At 48.3% G+C, this 16507-nt stretch overlaps 1 protein-coding gene across 2 annotated transcripts in view; it reads left to right on the top strand.

The window, feature by feature from the left end:
- The first annotated feature begins 1300 nt into the window (after window positions 1–1300).
- Window positions 1301–16507, top strand: part of WNT7A (Wnt family member 7A) — a 40668-nt gene continuing 25461 nt past the window's right edge. For both annotated transcript variants that reach the window (XR_011322024.1, XM_069769858.1), the window contains exons 1-3: window positions 1301–2782; window positions 3756–3982; window positions 15663–15934. Coding sequence is in view for 1 of the 2 variants with exons in the window: in XM_069769858.1 (XP_069625959.1) it covers window positions 2712–2782; window positions 3756–3982; window positions 15663–15934 (570 nt within the window). In the remaining variant the exon portion in view is untranslated. The remainder of the gene's footprint in view (window positions 2783–3755; window positions 3983–15662; window positions 15935–16507) is intronic.

Below are 16507 nucleotides of genomic sequence, written 5' to 3'. Positions count from 1 at the left end.
TTAGTGACTGGCTGCAATGACAGGGCACGTTCTGACACTTGGAAAATTTCTGCTTGATGTGCAAAGAGGGCAGCACGCTGAGCACATCCGCATTTCCTTACAGAACTGATAAAACTTATGTTATACTGCTGCTTCATGCAGGACCACCCCACCTTGCCTAAACCACTGGCCTGTATACCTCACGGGAGCTAGGTGAGCGGCTCTGTGTTGCTGTAGGAGCGCGGTGTGTGCAGGGTACGCCAGTTCTCCAAAATCCTCCGGGTGTTACAACCTGTGCCCATCGCTGCCCCGCACATGCAGCCGCAGCGGTGCCGGTGCCCAGCGCAAGGTGCCTGTCCCGGCAGGATAGCTGGGGCTGGGCTCGCTTTTAGCATCAACACAGTATGTTTCTTGCCGATCTAAGGCGACGATAGAAAAACACGAATTGGAATAATGCCTTCCTGCCTCTCTCTTACTAGCGCTTTCCTTTTCCCTCCCTCCAAAAGAGGACGCGCGCTAAGCCTCGAGTTTACTCCCCATTAAAATATGCTGCCTTATATTCGTGAGGATAGGCTGTGCGCTCTGGCCTGGGCGCGCTCCCAGGGCCAGGCGCCCGCTTTATTCCACTCGAGGCTGCAAAACCCGCGGGGCAGCGGCTCCCACCGCCCCAAACGCCCCGCAGGTGCCGGGTGCTGCCCCCCCGGGCTGCGTTGCTGCCCCCGCCGCGGCCGCCAGGGGACGCTCCGAGAAAGAGTTTGCGGCCGGGCCGGGCTCTGCCCGCGGGGCTCGGGGCGCCGCTTCACCGCCCCCCCCGACCCCCCTCCCCAAATTTCGTGTCGTTCTCCACGCAGGGCCTGGGCCCGGCCGGCCGGTCGCTGGCTCCGGCCGCCCGTGGGAAGGACGGTCCGGCCCGCCGTGGGAGGCTGCCGGGCGTAAAGGTGATGCGAAAGCATCTGCTGGACCGGGAAACACCGAGCGATGGAGGGGGGGGGCGGCGGGGGAGCCCCCTCCCTGCCCCGGGCACTCAGCAGGGACAGCCAGCCTCGGCGGGGCTGCCGCCCGCCCCCGCTCGGACCCGCGCCCCCCCCTTCTGGAGCGGTTCGGGGGAGCGGCGGGGCCGTGCGGGCGAGCCGGCGGGGTCGGGCAGCCGCTCCGCTCGCTGCCCCGCCGGAGGGGCTTCAGACCGGCTCCCAGGAGGGTCCTGAGGTCCCGCCGCCGCTGTTTTGTTTGCAGAAGAACCCTATCAGCAGAACAATTCCCGCACCACACCCCTGTTATCATTTTAGGTAACCTCCCTGTTTGAAATATTTTAAGTGGATAATAAAATAGTCACCATATCCGTGTCAATTCCCGCAACGAGGAGCCGGGATACTCCTCTCGGCCGGGCCGCCCCCCCCCGGCAGGAAGGCGGCTCTGGCTCCGCGGAGCGCCCCGGCAGCCGCGGCTTCCCCCGTGGGCTCGGACCCGGCGCGACCAAGTCCCGCAGACACCTGCCGTGAGCCCGCTGCCACGCAGGGGGCCCGGCTGCGAGTGGCTGAGCGTCCCTCTTTTTGTCGTTAGAAGGATCAATTAAAAAAGAAAAAAAAAAGCGGAGAGGGGACTGCGGGTACGCGGGCGGGGCGTTCGGGCTACACGGGGCTTTCTCTTTGCCCGCGGGTGGGTGGGGGGCGGCCGCCCCTCCGTACCTGCCGGTACCGCCTAAGCCGCCCCGATGCGGGGCAGAGCGGCGCCCCCGGCCGCGCCGCCGGGGATGCTGTTGGGCCGCCCGGGGCTCGCCCCGGTTCATCCCGGCTCGGGAACCGGGCGGGAGAGCAGCAGCACGTTACACGCGGGGAGGCAGAGCGAGGGGAGGAGCGTGGGGGGGGGCGCCGGGGCGAACGCATAAAACCAGCCCCAGGTGCTCGGCAGCCCCGGCGAACGGGCGGCGATCGCGGAGTAAAAACTTCACCCCCCCCCCCCAGCCCCCCCGCCCCCGCCCCGACTCCCCGGTGCCGGGCGGCGCGGAGCAGCGCGGGGTGCGGGCCGAGCGCGGCGGCCCCATGCCGCCCGGCGGGCCGGGGCCAGCCCCGGGGGCGCCCCCCGGTGAGACCCCCCGGAGCCCCTGCCGCTTTCCCCCGGGCCGTGCCCGCAGGAGGAGCCGCGCTCTCCGCCCCGGGAGGATCGCTGGGAGCCTCCTCGCAGGCAGGTGATCCGTCTGCCAGTTCTGGTTCCCCTTCTTCCCACCTCCCCCGCCTTTCTTCCCCCCCCCCACCCCCCGGCTGGACAACTCCCTCCTTTGGAGAACACGCCCAAGTAGCTGAAGAAGAGAGAAAGGGAGGAAAAAAAAAAAAAGGAAAAGAAAAGAAAAAAAACAACCAACAAACGGGGGAGAGAGAGGGAGATAGCGAACATTGAACCCGGGGGGAGCGCCCGGAGCCGCTGGCGCTCGGGAGGGTCCCGCAAGCCCATCCGTTGCCGGCAATAAAGCGCTCCGTGTGACAGGCATACCGATCCGGGAAAAGCGAGCCAGAGGGGCGGCCGGGCGGCCGGAGCGGAGAGCCCCGGAGCGGGACATGGTGAGTGCCCGCGGGGGCTCGCCAGCGCGCAGCGGCGGGCGGCGCGGGGCGCGGCGGGGGCTGCCCCTCTCGGCCGCGCGGCCGTGACCCGCGGCTGCTCCGCCAGAGACGGCCGCGGGCCGGGAGCGTGGCAGGCATCGTTTCGCACGTTGGGCTGAGGCACGGCAAGCCAGGAATATGAACAGGAAAACAAGGCGCTGGATCTTCCACATCTTCCTGAGCCTGGGGATCGTGTACATCAAGATCGGGTAAGTAACTTTGGGGTTTTTTTTAGGTCTTTCTTTTATAACAATTGCGCTCTCTCTCGCTCTCAGCCGAACCTGCCCAGACCTGTTACTATTTAACTCGGGAAGGCTCAAAAAAAAAAAAAAGGAAAAAAAAAAAAAAGAAGATGATGGTGGTGGGTGATCACGATTATTTCCTAAGGGACAGGTAGAGCTGTCCCCGCACCTTGGAGCGACCCTCGGGGGCGCAGCCTCCAGCGGGGCGAGGTGGCGGCCCCGGCGATGTCCGGAGCCGCGAAGGGCCGGGCGGCGGCCGCTGCCGCCGGGGGGCACCGGGGGGACCCCCACCGCCCCCCCCCCCCCGCCACCCCGCGGGGCAGCCGGCCCTTCTCCGCCCCCGGCCCTGCGGTGCCCCCCCCCCGGCAGCGCTCGCCCCCGCCCGGCTCCCGCCGCTACCTGCCGCCGCCTGCAGCTCGGGGCGGGCCTCCGCCTCCCCGCACGGCAAATCCCTCGGCGGCTGCAGCCGGAGGAGCCGCCGCCGCCCGCACCGAGCGGGGAGGAGGGCGGCGGGCAGCTCTCCGCTCCCGCAGCATCCCCGGCCCGGCCCGGCCCGGCCAGGTGCGCCCGGCTGCGGGGGAGGCGGCGCAGCCCCGGGGCAGAGAGCTCGGGTTCTCCCCCTTCCCTCCCTCCGAGTCTTCGACGGGAGAGGGAAAACCCTGGCGGGCCGCTGCCGTGCGTGGCCCGGACACGCAACGCCGCTGCACGCGCTTTAATTGACGAACGAGGAAGTCGGGTCCCGTTTCGGCAGGAGCCCACGTGTTCCTTATCTCTGCTTTGGCTCTGGAGAGGGGGAGAGGGAAGGGACGGGGGGAAAGGCGTGTGTTTTCCGGGGGCACCTGCCAAAGCCGGGCCCTGCGGTGCGGGGAGGCGGCGGGGCGCTGCGGCCGCCGGCGGGACCAGCCTCCCCCCAGCCGCCCCCGGTGTCTTGTCGTTGCAGGGGTTTTTCCTCTGTGGTGGCCCTGGGAGCCAGCATCATCTGCAACAAGATCCCGGGTCTCGCCCCCCGGCAGCGGGCGATCTGCCAGAGCAGGCCCGACGCTATTATCGTCATCGGGGAAGGGTCCCAGATGGGCATCAACGAGTGCCAGTTCCAGTTTCGCAACGGGCGCTGGAACTGCTCAGCCCTGGGAGAGAGGACCGTCTTCGGGAAGGAGCTGAAAGTGGGTACGTTGCCTCTCTGCTCGCTACCGACCGGCCCCCCACCCACACGACACCAAAGGGGGGCACACGGGGAGTCTCACGGGGTTGGCGCTGAGAAAGACTGGCTGGCTTGCATAGCTTGTGCCAGCCAGGGCAGGACCGTCACCTTCGGCGAGTTCACCTGGACGCTGTGGCTGCTGTTACCAACGTGACTGGCACCCGTGCTTCCTCCTCGCAGGGTACCTGCCGTGGCCCCTGCCGCGTTCAGGAAAGCACTTCCCCATGCGTTAGCTTCCACCACTGTCCTGCTCCCACAGATCCTTTCTGAAAGGTTTTCCGTTTGTGCGCTCAGGACAGCAGCCTTATTCGTGTACTTAGGGATGTGAAAAAGGTGTTTGGTTCTGGTTACAGGTAGTGGTCAGAGACCGAATGCTGAGTGGGCTTAGAATGACGCTTCTGGGGTGCAGGCACCTGGTGATACTGGCCTGATGTTCGCTCCCCTTAGGACCAAGGTCCAGCAATCGGTCTCATTGTTAGAGATTTCCACCACAGAGAACAGTTAGTTATTCTAGAGCAACTACACCTAGTGCCCTCTCTCTCACCAGAAAGAACGGGTGTGTTCTGGTTTGAGATGTCAGGGCATTTACAAAAACCGTTCCTGTCAACAGGCAGAAGATCCCATTTCCAGTTTCCATTTTTTTTTCAGTTATCGCAACAGTACAAAACACATCAAAATTCTTAACTAAAGCAGCATTTATAATGACAAACACAAATACCTGGGGAAACAGAGCTGAGGTTAACCCTGTGCTGCAAAACACGTTGTAGTGGAGCTTACCTCAGTGTTTGTTGATTCCACAGCACTTAAGATACAAAGACTGAGGAAAAGTGTTTTCCAAATACAGGTATAGCCATTTTTAGAGCCATTATTGAAAGCTAATCACTCGCAGTACAGCAGTCCGCATCCAGAAGTTGAAGTTGGGATCTATGGTTTCCAGCCTTGAGGCCTTTGTGCCTCCTCCCCACCCAAAATGTAGATGCAAAAACTGAAAACCCATCAAACAATGCTTAGCGTGATAGAAAACATGGATATTTAATGAGAATGGGAGAAGTGACTGAGAACAGAAGCTAGAAGAGCCCCAAGCAGTCATACAGCAGCTGTGCCCTGGCTTCTAGCTTGCTGGGAAACCCTCTGGACTGGACTGGCTCCAGGCACCGTTTAGTCATATACGGACAGGATACGTCCCTAGTACCTCATTCCTTGCATTCTCCTGAAACACAGAGATACAGCCTTGCCACTCTGCTTTGGAACTCCCGAGAACGCCTGGCATTAACTGAACATATATTTTATCACATGTGTGCACGCCAACGTGCGTATTTTCCAAAACTTAAGAGATATTTAAGGAAAGAACAGAAAGAGAACAAGACAACTAAATTTGAAAGCCCCGTGTGAGTTACCAATCTTTCAACACCTTTGATAATCAAACAGAGTGAGTCAAGTAGGGAATGTAAAAACCACCCTGCACGACATTGTGAAACATCTGAAAATGGACCATTTATTCAGATTAGCTCATTGTTTCTATTCCTTGAGCTGAGCTGTTCCTGTCAGTGATCCATGCAAGTGTTTGCCACTTATGTCAGTGAAGAGTCCATTTGGATGGCTGACAGGTTTGGGCTCATTTAGTCTAAGAGTAACATTTCCTTAAACAGAAAATGTGAGAAGGATTTCTTCTTCTCCAACAAATCATAAAACTGCAGAGTTATTGTGGTCTATTGTATAAACATGCACTCAGTTCCCCCCCCCCTCCCAAAATTGAATTATTTAGCTAGCGGGTTATATTTAGGTCCTTTTAAAGAAAGTCAATATTAAAGGAAGTAGACTTTGATCTGTCTTTGAGGTGATAACTCTTAATACGTTCTATCTATCCATTACGAGGCTAAGATGGATAGGGCAAATTCATCGCTGGTTTCGGAACACAGTCAAGTGTTGAATGGCATCCAAATTATAAAACTCATTTAAAGAATAACCAAAAACTTAAAATTTAAACAGGTTATACATTTATATTTGAAAATGAATTTGGTTAAAAATTATGCAGGTTTGAAAACTGCAATGTTGAATTTTACTTGCACACAAGACATGCACGGTGTCTCAAGGATAAAAATACTTAGGCTCTCAAACACCATGAAATATTATAACGTAACCACTCCTGCTCAGGTTGTCTCCTCGTTCTTCTGCTTATTCCCTATCAGCAAGTAGAGAAACCTAGAATATCTGACACAGCTCATCTTTCTACGGCTGTAAGGAAAAAGCATCTGTTCCCTACATTTCTCTCTCTTTCCCTAATATCTCTGTATTGGGGTGTGCTCTAGGTTACCGTTCAGAGAAATAAAGGCTAATATTTCGCTCTGGTTAAAAAGGATAAAACCTTTGTGCCATAAAGCCCTAAGTCAAATTTGGTGCCCACAGACAGGAGATCAGGCCTGTGTGCCTTACGCTAAACAGGAGAGAGAGATGTGTGACACGAAGGACCGTATACCCTATAGGACGTATTTTAAGGTCACTGTGCACAAGAACGAGCCAGGTTAACATTAGGGCAAAGATACTGCACCCTTGTAGCTTTTTTAATTAGCAGCAACAGCTCTAGATTCTCAGTTCTTTGGCATGGGGTGTATTACAAAATACTATTCCAACAGCGACTAGTACATTAGTACCTTTTACAGTATTCAAAGGCTGATTATATTTCTCGGCCAATTGCATCCTTAAAGTTATTACCTCAGAGGTACACGGGGCACCTTTGTCTTGCTGCTTGCAATAAAGTCAGTGGGCCACACATGACCTCATTCCGCGTTCCCGATTAGAGGCTTCGCTCTGCCTCTGGAGTGGCACTGATGTACTCGCTCTATGATTAGGATATGACTTCAGAATGACAGTAATGTGGCTCGCCTTGCCACTGCACTGCCGAACGCGTGCAGCGAGTGAAGTCTAATATCAATTTGGGAGGATGTGCTTAAGTAACTCTTATGCTAATAGGATTTGCGTGTGTTAGTCCATACAAATAAGTTCCCTTGGATACCACAGATTCTTGTGAACTATTTCCCAACCCATGGTTTTGATGGCACACCGAACTAAATCTCTTCAAAACCAGGTTTCATTACTTTCACCTTTACTGGGTAATCTGTTTTATGAATGTTATGCAAATGTACCCAGATTATTTAAATTCTCTTGTTGACACTGCAGGGTAGTGCAGGAGGCCTAAGTTCTCCTCGTGGCTGTGCTGTTGTGTGGCTGAGGGACCGTGGCACTCTCCTCTGTGCTTCTCCTTTCCTATTTTTAAAATGGCAACAGGGATACTGGCCTTGGTGAAACACTTTGAAGTCAGTAGAAGGAAAGCATCAAACAAAATTTTCCTGTTCTGATCTGTAGCATGTGTGTACCTGTATTTTAACAAACTCACATATAATCCGTCTTCTAGTGATAATTTAGCTGTAGAGTTATAGTAAGCAACCATTTAAATTCATCCATGCTTCATACGGTGTATTTGTGATCACAGGCTTGAGCTTCCAGCTTGTTATAGCATGCTCCCAGCCAGTGCACAGCATATACTCGCTGTTTCTTGTGTCATTTTACCTAGTTTGTCCTTCAAAAGTGAGATTCTTCCCTACTGACATACTGTGGATATCTTTCCATGAGAGCTGGTGACAGTAGTGCCAATAACATGAAGTGAAATAACAGAGTAAAAGTGACATCAGTTTACTCCAGCTGAGGACTTAGTCCATTTAAGACAGGAAACGATAAAGTCGCAATCAAGATCAACACAAGGATTTTTTTTCTAGACAATTCTGTAGACACTTTATTAATAATGTAAAGTCACAAAGAGAATTTTTAAAATAACCGTGGAGATGACGCAATGCTGCAATTATGGACACTTTTAAAAACAAACATACTTGTTTACAGTGGTCAGCAGTTCTGTTCCTGAAGACAGCCACAATCAAAACCAAGGTTTTAAAGCAGGATAGGCCAAAAAATTCCTGCCTACCTCTCTTCAGGTGAAATGTGTCTCAGGCCTAAACATCTGAGCAACCAGACATGCCTTTGATAGACTCTGAAAATCATACTTGGGCTCTGATGGATCACAGAAAGAGCAAGTGCTATGGCGAAGGCTTTTCAACAGGTGCCTTAGTAGCCCATTTTGCAGTGTGCAGCCTGGTGAACAGGTAGTCAACAGTGACTTTGCTGTTTGTGATAATCACAAGCCAAGGAGTAACTAGCTCAAATAACTGCCGTAGGACATGCATACATTTCATGGTATCTGGAGGACAGCGCCATATTGGCATCGTAGGGCGAAAGCAAAAAACTATGTCCTTTTGTCATAACTGAGCAGCATTGCCACTATTCAATGGGACTTGCCAAGTAAAGATAATACCAGCTGTTTGACTGCATCTCTACAAAGTGACACAGCAAAATGGAAAACTCATTTCAGTGCAGATCTATGAAAAGAAAGGCACTACAACCTTGTAGAAGCTGTCATGGACCCTGCATGGGAGAGGATAGAGGGAATCAGCTGAGGGCTATGAAGACATGTAGTGGGTCTCCGAAGAGCATTACAGCAAAACTGGTTTCAACCAAGTTTTCATCCTGGTCTTTCTAAAATGCATCAATTCTTTGGTTTCTTTTACACTGAAAAATGTTTCAGTATAATCACACCGATACCTTTATCCATCTGACATTACTTATGTGAATAAGGAAAGCTGAAATCAAAACAAGAATCCACATGGACAAACCGGTCTTAAAACTTTTAAGCGTAGCGGGCCAGCTCAGTACCTACGTACATTGTGCACAATGCCTTTGACTCAGGGATCATTACAGACGTACCTAGATGTACACATTAAAACAGGAGAGGCTGTTAGCTTTCCTTTATACAGTACACTGTTAGCTCTACACTGCCCATTGGACTGAATTTAGCAGTAATTTAGTTTCCATATATTAAAACACACTTTTCTTCTACGGCTTCAACAATGTAAAGGAAGAGGGGACATTCCCACTCTTGCCTATTGAAACAAATGACAACTATCTTACAAGCCAAACTCTTAACTTGCTTGTTCAGTAGCTATCAGGAACTCTCTCTTTCGCTAGTATGCAAAAGAGAACAAGATTTAGCTCATTCTCCTAACTGGTCTGGTAGAGTTAAAAGAAAAACAATAGAGTAAAACTTGATTCTTGAATTACAAAATAACAGACCAAGTAAATAACCACTGGTAGATCATAATGAAAATGCTTGCTGTTTTTATATTGCATGGAAGATTACCTGCACAAGTCTGTGGGGAAACTAGGTTCTAAGTGCTGCTGCACTATTCAGTGTGGTCAATACTTAGAAGAAAGATTGATAAATACTCTGTTTTCTGAACCAGTGATGTTGTGAACCCCCCGAGATATAGAGGAAAGAAATATTGTAATTAACAGGAGTCTTGCTATCTACTCAAGCAAGGTCAGAATTTGCATTTCTGTGCTAAGTTTCCAGCCCTTACAACCAGTTTTTAATGTCAGTATCTTGCACGAGAACAGTTATTTGCAGGCAAAACGGAGGCCAGGCTGAAATATGGCCTGAACATCCAAAACCCAGCATGCTGTTTTATGCCAAAAAGTCAATCTTTCTCAGCAGGGACTGTCACAGTAAGATAAAACATTGCCCCAAGGTCACTGCAGTTGGAATTCCCATCAGAAGGTTTTCATACCTGCCTTCAGATGTGTCTTGTGAGTACATGTCTCAGAGAAACAAAAAGATTACATTTCATCAGAAAGGTAGAAGAGCTATCTTCTATCGCAGGGTCAGTACGTGGCATTTTCTAAAGGCAGTGGTGTGGAGGGATCAGAGTCATCTGAAAAGGGGAAACTGTTGTTTGAACTCCAGAATACCAGCTGTGGTTTTGGTAATGCACATGCTTTGAGTAGTAACTTTCTAAATTTCAAGAGGGTATTTTCAAAAATAATCACTGTACCTGGAGTGTTTCGTCTCCAAGAATTTCACGTGTTGAGGAAACAAACTTTAGCTTGTGAAAGTGGGCAGTGACTAAACTCCCCAAAGTCTCAAATGCCTCTTAGAGCAGCTCTACTTATTTTATTTATTGGTACTAATCTTCACAAAGAACATGCTGCTGACTTACAGGGAACTGTCTTTTTCATTTCAAGTCAGTACAATATTTTAAGGCACCAAACCCCTCAAAACTTTGAACCATTACAGAAGGGGGAAGAAAAATAGGAGGGGGATACGTAAATGATTTTTTTTAGCTACTATTTTTATTAATCACACATGCTAGGCTAAAGAAAGATAAAAATAAAGAAACCTGCAAGGCCATACATAGTCTACCAAGGAAAGAGAAGGCACACCCCTAAGTAGGCAGAGGATGAGTTCTGTTCTTCATTTTTCCTAGCTGTAAGTTATGACCTCTATAGAGAGATGTGAAGTAATGTTAGCTACGGCACATAATTGGCAAGGTACGTTGTATTTTCCATCTTTATATTTTCACAATCATATTTCAGCTCATGTCACTGCAGATAACTCCCTCTCTGACCCTTTGGCTTTAAATAGCAGAAAATACAACCCATGTTTTCCAGTGAGATAAATAGAAATTTGTCTTTTTTATTTCACAGCTTAGTCAATTTATGAGGTGGACTGGTAGGGCGGGCCAAGCTATTTAGAAACATACTTAGATCCTGACAGGTACCGAACTGCTGAGCACCTACCGGCTTCCTGCAAGTAAATCCACTCTGTATCTTGCAGGCTTAGGTCCTGTTTCCCATGCAACATCAAGGTATTGTGCTTCTTTTTAAAACCAAGTTCTCATTTCTAATCAGTGTGAACGAAGCTTTTTACAAACTGTTCACATTTTAAGATTAAACTTCAGTTAGCTCAATTAAAACCAGAATGCAGACCACTCTTTGCAGCTGATACACAGGCAGGCTACTTGCTGATCAGCCATAGCCCAGTCTCAGAAACATTTATACACAAAAGCAAAGACATGCATGTGAGCGTTTGCAGGATTAATGCTCCAAGATATACATGAGTTGTATATAATTATGCTCAGTGTTAGGACAGCCACCCGTGCTGGTAATATTTATGTTTGCACTTACCTGTGATAATCTTAGTGCTTCCCTTTATGACATCTGACACTCCGTGGTGGTGGTTGACTCTGCAGAGCTCAGAGACAAAGTTAAAGGCAGCTTGGGATTGCTGTGTGGTGCCCAGTGAAGGGTCTAAAGACAGGACTCCGGTGCTTTGGAGGATGATTTGCATCAGCAGAGCGGAGCTACAGAAAGCTTGGAAGCCGTGGATGCCAAGCTATCTGCCATCAAAGCAAATGGAGCCGCAACACACTGCATGCCTTATTGAATTCTGGGAAAAATAGAAAGAGCGGGGAGATACTTACGTCCGACACATGAGGAAAAGCCCCTGTGTTCATACAGCACTGAAGCGCTTGTTTAGATGGAGGACAGCCCCAGGTCTGGATGGGGGGAGCAGACCCAGGCAGACATCGATGCCCACACCCCAATTCCAGGCCGGGTGCTGGTGGGTGGCACTGGTGGGGTCGGGAGCGGGGGCTGCCTCCCCTCTCCCCTCTCCCCACCAGCCCCAGCGCATCCGCACTGAGCTTGAACATCCCTTACGGTATTACAGAGGTTATACCTGGAAATGCTGCCATGGATAGACGGCCCTGTTGGATCACCGGCCTTGTAAATGACCAGAGCAACCTCTGACAGACTGCCAGATCCTTTCCTGAAGTTTCTAATGCTTGGAGTTCAGCTCTGGTGTGTGTTTAGCCTTCGCTTATTCGAGACAATGAGAAGAACGTGTCATTCGGGAGCTGAAAGGACAGCTTACAATTCTTGTACACATATAGCTAACTCTCCACCTTTCTCCAGAACTCCTGTAGGTCTCAGGAGGCAGCTGTCGTGCTTTTTTTTGCCAGTTTACTCATCACAAGTGGTTTTATGTGCACCCTTGCAAGTCACTGGCTGGAAAAGCCTCTACAAAAACCTCTTAAGTTGACCCAGCATCTGGGATCACGATTTGCACCAATCTTCCCACGAAGATCAACTGATTTGTTCATTATATGCATTTTTTAAATTAAATTTTTACTTTTTTTTTCAAATATTAAAAAAAATAAATCATAGATTTGAGTCCAGTTGCAGATTAAGGATTGATTCAGTGGGAATTGTCTGCAAGAAGATTTAATTCCTGGGTCTCCACCCAATGTGTCTAGCAAATGGGTCAGAAAATTGTTCAAGAGACAGTTTGAGTAGGCTATGCCAATGAGTTCATTTTATTTAAACTCTCTCCAAAAGGTCTTTTCTGATCTCTGCTGAAAACATACTAGTTTACTCTTCCAGCTACCGTCTGATCTTTCTAGCTAGATAGAGAAGGTAATGACTGCAGATTAGGATTTTCCTCACTGTGTTCGATTATATGGAAGAGTGAAACCGTTGATGTTACTATCAGCCTACTGATTAACTATCTATTTTTGCTAGGAAAGAAGTATTTTGCTTATTCTGGTCATTAGCTGAAGTGGGCTCTGTGTCTCACATGGTGTGATGCATTGCTGCCAGTTCTGTTCTTTCCTTACCCTGTATTTTGTACCATCTTCTCCTGCTTTGCTGACTTTCTTTGTCCTCCTGAACCAGAAGTGCTGTTCCCACCTATGAAATATTTTGTGATGCTACAGTCACCATCACCTACAGCTTAAATACGAGAGAGTCTCAGTATTGTGTTGATATCAAAGGCTGACCTTGTTCTAATGCTAAGATCCTGAATCTTTTACTACTAGATTTTCAGAGCGAAAGTAAGGCACAGGTATAAGTTGGCTGTCAGATGCACATAAAAAGCATAGGCTGAAAAGTAGACAAGAGAGAAAATAAAGGAGGATCATATCAGGTCATTTTCCAAATTGTTCATCTTTGGAAATCCAGAAGTGATGGGGTCGCGCCTTTCAACCTAACCCGTATTTTCAGATTAGACTGACTATGGAGCAGTACGTACTTGGTCAGCCTGCTCTAGAGCATCAGCAGAAGCACAGAGGAAACAAACCGTTGCCTGCAAGGAGCAGCTGCCTGAGCGTACCTTGTTAAAGCAGTGTTTCCCTCTGAGATCCTCCAGGCATTTCAACTGTCTGCTGAAATCAGAAGTAGAGGAGTAGTATTTGCTATTTAAATGTGGCAGGAAAATACATGTACTCATGTTATCCCATTTGGTTACAACCCCCCTATTACACTGTTTTAGTATCTAAAGCACTGCCACATAAGAGGCTCAAAATGAACTAAGCTTACCCCTACCCTGTACGCTGACATTTCTATGAGCTGGACAAGGGTAATGAAGCTTTAAAAAGTGAATCGTTTATGGAAAACAGGGACGGTGTGATGCAGACGTGACAAGCCTGTTCCATTTTATCAATACTGCACAAGTACTGAGGGACGTCCTACCTGGATCAATTCCTCCAGACGCTTGCTTTGTTTACCTTGTAATCTCCTAACTTTTAGTTTTAAAAAGCTGCTAAACTTTTCTCCCAAACAAGACAAACTTATAAAATAACTTAATTTGTGTAACATGTTTTATGATCAAGCTTGACGTTGGATTCTGATTCTGCTTGTGCTAGTTTTATAGTCTCTGCGTTACATTTTTCTCCCCTCTAAGAAGCAAAAGAACTGCTTAGTCTTTACAATGTTGAGTGTGTCAGATAAAAATATCGCAGTGTTTTTTATTCTAGATCTTGAAAACCACTTGTGCTAGATCAGAAATCATCCAACCAAAGGAAAAACAGAACTACACACAAATTTCAACTCAAAATATTTTTTGATGATGTCTCATCTGCTGCTTCATGAAACAGAAATCTGGTGTAATGCATTGCTCCCCTCTGGCCAGAGAAACTGGGACTTCTTATTGTACCTTCTCCTGTTTATCAGTGTGTTTCTCATAGTGTCGTACTTGAAATAGTGAGGATATTGTTGAGGATAAACTGGAGAAGGAACTAGAAAGATGCCCTGGCTGGTCCTCGTGGATTCACTCTGGAGTGGGACCCCACTTCCACCTGCCTCCTCTGGCCTCCCCACGTGGCCGCAGAGAGGCACTGAGAGCACAACTCCAAAAACACCCAAAGCCTGGGATTTCTGTCCAACATTCAGATTTTCATAAAAAGCCACTAGTTCTAGAAAGCCTCATCTGCAAAGTCCACAGTCATAACAATTCAACATTTTATGGTTTTTCTTTTTTTAAATAAGGGAAAACAAGAAATCCTTTGAGGAAGTCTGATACTTGACTACAAGTTCCTCAATAAACACAGTGCATGGCAGTATCAATGGGAATATTGCCTATGCTAATAAAAGGGCACGAAGTTGCCTATTAACAGATTTTGATTATGTTATCTTGTTTTCCATTTTACTTCCTTGCCATAAGGAATTGAGTATTTTTCATTAAAAGAACCATTTAGTGACAACTACAGAAATCTAGATCATATATGTAAGAGGGATGTAGCTGACAATGAAGTGCTTGTAAGATTTCTTTCCCTAGTGATTATTTTTTTGTGAAATCCAATAAACAGCAGAGATGTACTTGTTTCATGTATAATAAACTATTGCCAGCAGTTGAGGTCTGCCAGAACTTCACTGGCAGGTGTTTGGACAAGTGAAGCTGATCTTCCCATCTGCCCTCTCCTAATGAAGAGCCTGGTTCTGATCCTATTGATGCAAGGGTACATTTTGTCATTGGAGAAGTAAGAGTAGGGGTAAGTTCTTAGTTTGGGAGATCCAAGAATTTTTAAAGGGCTGTTTGATATAGATGGGCAACCTCTGCAAACCTCCTTATGCGTTCATGTGGCCCCTGGTTCCAAAAGCCTCGCAGATCCCATAGGATCCACACATGGGAAATCCACACACCAGAATGCAAGAAAGCTTCGAGAAGATAAATTAAATCATAAATTTAAAGTGAGAACACCCCCAGACAAAGAGAAGCCTGTCATTATAGCCACACTGCACAAAATAATACTGGCTTAACCTCTTCCTCAGAGCCCTCTGGTGAGGCTGTTACTTTGCCTTGCTTTAGTCATGGTACCTACAACAGGCCAGGATTTTTTTCCATCCTGTGAGAAATTTTGAAATTCAACCCAAAACTTATTTCACTGAGTTTGCACAAATGTCCGTGTTAAAAACTTTGTGACACCTACAATGTGAAAAAAATGTTCCAGTTCAGCTAAAATATTTTCAGAACAAGATTTCTAGCAGAGGTGGTTTTCCTGTAAAAATACCTTTTAGTGTAGAATTAAGTTCCTGATTTTTTAGTAAGTTGAATATGGATGTTTTAGCAATCTCACCCCCAATTCCACCTATTTTTTCTTCTTTTTTTTTGAGCTAGAGCATTTGCCACCCCACCCTTTTGCTATTAAAAGTTTAGTTTGACTACTACTAATACTATCTGGAGATATATATATAGGAAGTTGCCTAAATAATACTTTATCTCCTACTACCTCATGGAGAGCTATCATTTTAGAGAGTGAACATCCACAAAAATCAATACTTAGAAGAGTAGAGACCTGCTTATGCCTGCAGATTTACAGCACTTCTAATAATAGCCTTCTGATGTTTGCACCGCAGGAACTTGCCTATCTATTTCTAACTAATGTCACCATGTTGTATAATGTATTTACGGCACTGTTTTAATTTCAGGTAGCAGAGAAGCAGCGTTCACGTATGCCATCATTGCTGCTGGAGTAGCACATGCAATTACGGCTGCCTGTACACAGGGCAACCTGAGTGACTGTGGTTGTGACAAAGAAAAACAAGGACAGTACCATAAAGAGGAAGGATGGAAATGGGGAGGCTGCTCTGCTGACATCAGATACGGAATAGGATTCGCCAAAGTGTTTGTGGATGCCCGGGAGATTAAGCAAAATGCAAGGACGCTCATGAACCTGCACAACAACGAGGCCGGGCGGAAGGTAAGTGCCTCTGCCCTCCCCCAGACGCGGCCAGCTCCGGCCGAGGGTTGGAGGTGGGCTTAGATCACGTACAGTGCATGAGAACTGCAGCACGCTTTAGTGCTAACCTCATTTTACAGTAGACAAGTAGGCACCTTTGCAAGTTATACAAGCTCGTTGGACCATCTGTCCATCAAACATTTGTCTAAATGTTACTCTTTACAGCTGTAAAAAGAAAAAAGCAAACAAACATTTTATCTGGAAAGTCAAATGGTACTTATGATAAAAAGCTCGCCTGCTACTGTGTGGGTAAATGGGATTCTCGTCAGGTTCAGACATGAACTTCGCACTCATTTGAAAAGGGATCATTTTCAACCCAACTGTTTAAACCTTGCTCTTTGTGCGAGGACTACCTCTACGAGGAGAAAAATACTTTAGCAAAAAGACCACAGGCTGACTCACTGTTACACCATGATATGGATTTGGTTTCTCATTTTGCACAGCAAGCTTCCCGCCCCCTTCCCATTCTTTGGGACTGGGTAGCTGAAAGCAGCTACTGCAGAACCAGCGTGCGGGAAGACGGGAGTTCAGCAG

Source organism: Haliaeetus albicilla, chromosome 24 (genome assembly GCF_947461875.1).
Source record: "Haliaeetus albicilla chromosome 24, bHalAlb1.1, whole genome shotgun sequence".
NCBI classification, from domain to species: domain Eukaryota; kingdom Metazoa; phylum Chordata; class Aves; order Accipitriformes; family Accipitridae; genus Haliaeetus; species Haliaeetus albicilla.
This window is presented reverse-complemented; position numbering and strand designations above follow the sequence as displayed.